Raw genomic sequence first — 5,880 nt, 5'->3', positions numbered from 1 at the left:
TAGAGGAATTTTTCTTTCACGTGGAGCAACATCCCCCCAAAATTGCCCCTATATGTAAATTTATTATCATAAAACATAACAACAGAGCTGTAGTCCACCTTCCTGGCATGGCGCTGCCTTGCAGTTTCGCCTTCCATCGCTCATGACTTTGTCATGGTGCCATGGCTCCACGATGGCTTCCGACACCCTGCACGCCTACACTCACCGCGAGCCTGTTCTGGCCCGAGTTGGTGGCGTGGTGCACCTGCCCTCACCCACCCTGGCCCCAAATCCCCCCCTGAACCCGGCTCTTCCAGGCCCCTGGGACACCAACCACTCAGGGCACGACCCTGCCAGACCCCAGGAAAGGTCAGGTGTAATGGGCAAGTTGTCACTGCGGCAGCAGGAGGGGAGGGCTCAGGCCCTTGCTCTCCAGGCCTTCGGGGCTTCTGGCCGCTCTTGGTGTTTATCTCCAGGTTGGCAAACTTGGAGGTCCCCTCCTGCAGGGAGGATGCATCTGTATCTAGACAGGCCGTGAGGCTGTCACATCTGCTGTGCCTGCTTTGATGTCTGCCGGGGCTGGCTGACCCCCGACTAGGGTGGAAGCCTGTTTTCTGCCTCTCCTGTCCTTTTACCTGAGCCCCTCTGGAAGTGTCCCCCCGGCTGCTCTTGCTGGAGCTGCCCCCATCCGGTCTCTGGGCCCCGTCAGCCCGTGCCTCCCTCCAGGTCCTCGTGTACCTGAAACCACCCAGCTCATCTGTGTCCCATCATCCGCCGAGTCACCTGCTCAGTGTGGCCACCCCTGTCCGCCCTGCTCCCAGCGTCCCCAGGACCGGCAGCACAGCGACCGACACACACTCTCATCGTCTCTGCTGGTCTTCACCGGCCTGTGTCTGGTGCAGGTTCCAGGGGGATCCTCAGGGGACAGAGGATGGCCAGGGCCAGGCAGGCCACCACAGGGAATGGGGTGGGGCAGGGCGCTCCGGGGAGCCCGCCCTCCAGGGCTGCTCTCCTCCACCCAGCCCGAGTCAAGGGTGAGATAACAGGGCCTCCTTGCGTGTCCCTCGTCACCCTGCCAGCGTTGCCCTCCCCAGATGGCCTGCTTTTGAAGGGCGGTGTGGACCCTCCACCTCGGGGAGGCCCAGTTCACGTTCCAGAGCTCCCGTCCACAGCGGTTGAGACTTCTCACACTGCGCTGACCTCGAGGGTCTTGGCTGCCCACTCCGGCCTCCCTGGAGCGCTGAGCGACAGGCCCGGCCAGCTCTCTCCAAAGGAGTTCGGGAAATCTCACCTGCACCCACCGAGGGAGGTATCTTGTGGTGGGAAAGTCTTGGGGGGACCCCTCAATTTACCTGCCTGTGAATTTGCATGCCCATACTTCCTGTTCGCAAATTAAACCAATGCCTGTCAGTTGGTTTCAAACTGGCATTCAGCTCCTTGCACCTTCCAAACTGTGAACCCTTCCAGAAAACACCAGGGACCTCCACCTTGCATGCCCCCACTAAAAGATGCTGAGTGGGCCTGTGGGACCAGTCCTCCTGCCCCCGTGTGCTACTGTAAGACGTGGACTGGCATGATGCATCCATCCACATGAGGCCATCCTGTCCTGACCCCACCAGACCCTGCTGCCTGGACCCTCGGCAGCAGACAGGGTCCTGGGGTCGTCAGGTACACCGGGAGCCACGGGGTGGGGTCCTGGAAAGCAGGGACCCACACCTCATCCCGGGAACACAAGCATTGCCAAGGAAGGGCCCACAAATGAGGGGGCGTCCAAAAGTTCCTGTGAACAGGGTCCCATCTTACCTGACCACCTGGGAAGGATGCCTGTCCAGGGCACGGGCAGGACACGAGGGCCTCGAGCCTCAACACCGAAGACGGTGTCGAGGGGCAGCCGGTGCTGTCCCATCCAAACCCACGTGCACATGCCTGCCTGTCTCCCTGAAGCTCAAGGACCCAGGGGGCAGGAACGTGTCTCGTGTGCTCCAGGGGCCCCGTGGGTGCCGATGAAAACAAACCACACAGACCACACTGCAGAACCAATGGTCCAGGTCCCCATTCTGCCCAAATCTACGTTTTATTCCTGTTGAAATCACGCTGCCTGCTTTGCCCAGCCTGTCCCAACCCGGATGGAATCTTCTTAGTGGCTCCCCCTGCAACCTCACGTTATAAAATAGCCCCTGAAACCAGGCAGCAGGGAAGTAGCCCAACCTACGGGTATTCTGGTTGAGAAAAGTCAACCTGGTGAGAACCTTCCTAACATACAAGGGACGCATCTCGAGGTAGAAGCAAGGACTTCAGACTCCAGGGACGGGATGTTTTCTGACGGGTCCTTTTCAGGCAGGCCACTTGCCCAGGGAGCCTGCTGGGCCCTTGGGTCTGAAGTGGAGCCCCGGGCGGGCAGCTGCTGAGAAGCGTTCCTAGCAGTAGGGACCCAAAGCCTGGAATAACTGGGAAGGTGCTAAGGACCATGTCAGGGGTGGGTGTGGGTATGGGGGGTTGGTTCCCAGCTTCGGAACAGACTTGGCTGCTGTTTCACTTGGGAGAAGGGCAGGCAGGTCAAGGGGAATGACCCAAGTCCAGCTCGGCCTGCACTCCCGGGGAAGGAGGGTCAGCTGGACCGTGGCCCTTAGCGCCCTCCTGGCCCTGCAGTCGGTACAGGGCCTCGACCTGATTGCGCTTCTCTTTGGCCCGGTTGATGGTGGTCTGAAAGAGCCTGCAGAAGAGCTGGACAGCCGGGGGCGAGTCGTCGTTGCCCGGGATGGGGTACGTGATGAGGGATGGGTTGCAGTTGGTGTCCACGATGCCCACAGTGGGGATGTTCATCTTGGCCGCGTCCCTCACGGCTATGTGGGGCTCAAAGACGTTGTTGAGCGTGTGCAGAAAGATGATGAGGTCTGGCAGGCGGACCCTGGGGCCCAGGAGGAGGGGCGCGTTGGTCAGCAGGCCGCCCTTGAAGTAGCGGGTGTGGGCGTATTCCCCGCAGTCCCGGGCCACGTTCTCGATCAGGTGTGAGAACTGCCGCCTGCGGCTCACAAACAGGATGATGCCCCTGCGATAGGCCACATGGGCCGTGAAATTCAAGGCCAGCTGCAGGTGCGTCGCTGTCTGTTCCAGGTCAATGATGTCCTGGTCCAAGCGGCTACCGAAGATATACGGCTCCATGAACCTGCCGGACACCCACCAAGGCCAGTGTGAACCAGCCCCACGTGGCCACCTCCACCCGCCCTTTCTCATGTGCTCCCCCAGCCCCGGGCCCCTGCATGGGGGGCACGGCAAGCCCAGGGCTGGTACAGTCTGCAGCCCTCACCAGGATAACAGCAGCGGGGACGCTGTCCCAGGAGTGACAGCCGCGGGCAGTGGCGGGGGGGGGGTTGAGGGTGGGCGAGCAGGGCAGGCTGGGCTGCAGGCCACTCCGCGTCTCGGGCAAGCGGCTTACCCCACTGAACCTCCACCTGGCCGCGCGGGGCGCCTAACAGAGTGGACCCACACGGACGTCTGGACACTTAAACGTGACGTCTGGACAGCGTCCCACCCGGTGCTGCTCGTCTGGCTCCCACCCTTGTCATTATCATCGCCTTTGCGGCTTTACAACTGAGGCCCCCCGCCCCCGGGGGCGGGGCTGGGGAACCAGAAAGGCAGGGGGTGCCCCGGGCTGCAAGCATGACCGGCCGGAGCAGGAGGCAGCCCTCGGAGGGGAACCCTGAGGGCACAGACCCGCTGGCCCCGCTGAGAGCCGGGGCTGCGAAGCCTGCCCTTTTGCAGCCCCCGCCCCGTTCAGGCTTCTGCTCACTCCCGCCGGGACTCTGTCTCTTCCTCTCCAAAGAGCCTTCCCAAGGCCCCACGTGCCCTCACCTCAGGTGACTTCTCCGCAGCACCTACAGTGGCGCGCCCTCCTCCCATGCCCCGGCCCCTCCCCCTCTTCCCAGACTCTGAGGCGCTGGTTGCTCAGGGCTCCCGCCCGGGACTTCCTCTCTCCTCCATCCCCCACTCCGCATGTTCTCAGAAGGTCCTGATGTGGTGGCCCCCGGCCCAGGCTGCTTCTCCCTAGTACCTGCGTGACATCCCCACTGGGGTGGCCGAAGGGTCACCCTCACAGGACCCAAGTTCCTGATGTGAAGGATGTCGACACCTGCTCTGGGCTCTGCTCAACCGGACCTCCGGCTCTGCCCCCATCACCCCACATCCAACCACTGCTCCGGCTCTGCCGGCGCAGCTGGGCCCATCACCTTTCCCCTGAACATCTACAACCGCCTCCCTCCCTGGCCTAACTGCTCCTCCAATCCACGCCCAACCCAGCCGTCAAAATCGCCACGTGAACAGACTGGGCCAGTCACCACTCCTCTGCGTGCCCTTGGAGACCCCCCCCCTCGAGATGCCGACGGCCTTGCCAGCACCGCCCTCCAGGCTGGCCTGTCTGGAAACCAGCAGCAGCGGGCCTGACCCCACCGAGGACCAGGAGCCCCATAGCAAGGTCCACGGGTTCTGGGGGTCGGGGAGAGCAAACGGGGCCTGAGAATAAACATCTGCCCCTCCTTGGGGCTCAATCATCCCATCTGGAAGAAAAGGGAGCTAGACGCTCTTAAAACAAACTGAAAGAGGAGCCCTGGACGCCAAGGCAAGGGTCCCGAGCCCCCCGGGCACCCCTACACTCGCCAGGGGCGTCACCTACCTGTGCCGACAGCCAGCTTTGTGTCCCAGGTGCACCCGGGCATCGAAGAGACTTCTAACAGAAAACAATTCCTTGACATTGAAGAAGTCGAAGTGCTTGAGGGGCTCGCTCAGGATCCTCTCGTTGAGATCTGGGGCGGGGAGGGGGAGAGGATGCAGGGTCTGGACCCTGGCTCCCAAGCCTGGGGGCTGCGCGAGGGCAGATGCTGAGGGTCCCCAGGGTCCTTTTCTGGAGGCTCGGGGCGGAGGCCGGGATCTGACCCCGGCTTCGCTCCTGGGTAAACGTGGCCGAGTCTTCACTCGGAGAGGAGGGGAGCCGGGTGGTGTCTGAGATCCCCGTAGTCCCGCCAGCCGCCCGCGGGAGCTCCCCGGCCGCGGTTCGTGGGGGTGGGGCAGGCCTCGGCCCTTCTCGGCAGTGGGGCTGCTCGGAGGGCTGCAAGCTCGTGCGGCCCAGCACGTGGGCTGCCAGGGGCGGAAGGCCGCCCTTCGCCCTCCCCAGTCCCGCATCCTCCAGGGGCCCCATGGAGACCTAGGGCGCCCGGAACTCCCAGCAGCGGGGCAATTTCAAACCCCCAGGACCGCAGGGTCGGCGTTACCGCTGCTGCGCTCGGGCTCCCGGGCCGCGGAGGCCGCGGCGCTCCCCAGCGTCCTGCCGCTCGGACCCGCCGGGCCCGGGGTCGCCGTCTGGACGAGGTGCAGCTGGAGCGGCCGGCGCCGGACACCTGCGGCGACAGCAAACTCGTGGCGCGCGCCCCCCGCCCGCCTCCCTCCTCCCTCCCTCCCGCCTCCCGGCCCGGAAGAGGGTCCCCGCCGCGCCCCCCACCCCCGAGTCCCGGGCGCCTCACCCGCGCCGAGCAGCCGGGGTAGGACCGAGCCGGGTACCATGGCATGGACTCCGAGAGGCGGACGGACGGACGGACGCGGAAGACGGGCAGGCGCGGCCCCACGAGCGGCTCCTCCTTCCGGCCGCGGCCCGCGCCTTCGCCGCAGCGCCACCTGCAGGCCCGGGGGTGCCACTGAGCGCCCGCCGCCTCTCTCGGGCACCCCAGCTCTGGACGCGTCCCCGCCACTTGGCCCCCGCCTGCCCCCCGGGTCGGAGCACGCAGTCCTTGGGGAGGGCGGGGCCTTGCGCCCCAAGTCGGCCCGGGCGCCGTAGACCCGCAAGGAGCGTGGGGGCGGGCCGGGGCCGGGGTCCTGTCGAGTGCGGGGTCTGCATACTCCTCCCCTCGCCCC

The 5,880-nt window shown here is 64.8% G+C and overlaps 1 protein-coding gene across 2 annotated transcripts; it reads right to left on the bottom strand.

Annotated features, from left to right (window-relative positions):
• Positions 1-2,022: 2,022 nt before the first annotated feature.
• Positions 2,023-5,564, bottom strand: MRPS2 (mitochondrial ribosomal protein S2). Of its 2 annotated transcripts, XM_082622444.1 has the most exons (4): positions 5,493-5,564; positions 5,244-5,369; positions 4,649-4,778; positions 2,023-3,145 (listed from the first exon to the last, which is right to left on the bottom strand). In XM_082622444.1, the coding sequence occupies exons 1-4, from the start codon at positions 5,530-5,532 to the stop codon at positions 2,536-2,538; spliced, it is 906 nt and encodes a 301-aa protein (XP_082478570.1). In that variant the 5' UTR covers positions 5,533-5,564; the 3' UTR covers positions 2,023-2,535. The 2 variants fall into 2 exon arrangements, with proteins under 2 accessions (XP_082478570.1, XP_082478569.1); XM_082622443.1 differs by lacking the exons at positions 5,244-5,369; positions 5,493-5,564 and having other exon boundaries at positions 4,649-5,166.
• Positions 5,565-5,880: the final 316 nt, after the last annotated feature.

The sequence above is a fragment of the Mesoplodon mirus genome, assembly GCF_964341445.2.
Source record: "Mesoplodon mirus genome assembly, chromosome: 1".
NCBI classification, from domain to species: domain Eukaryota; kingdom Metazoa; phylum Chordata; class Mammalia; order Artiodactyla; family Ziphiidae; genus Mesoplodon; species Mesoplodon mirus.
This window is presented reverse-complemented; position numbering and strand designations above follow the sequence as displayed.

Bases quoted from the DNA above. Each gene is read 5' to 3' on its own strand.
- MRPS2 (XM_082622443.1), bottom strand. From the start codon at position 5,154: ATGCGGGACTGGGGAGGGCGAAGGGCGGCCTTCCGCCCCTGGCAGCCC. The intron at 3,146-4,648 runs GTAGGTGACGCC...GGTGTCCGGCAG, and splicing joins AAAGCTGGCTGTCGGCACAG to GTTCATGGAGCCGTATATCT.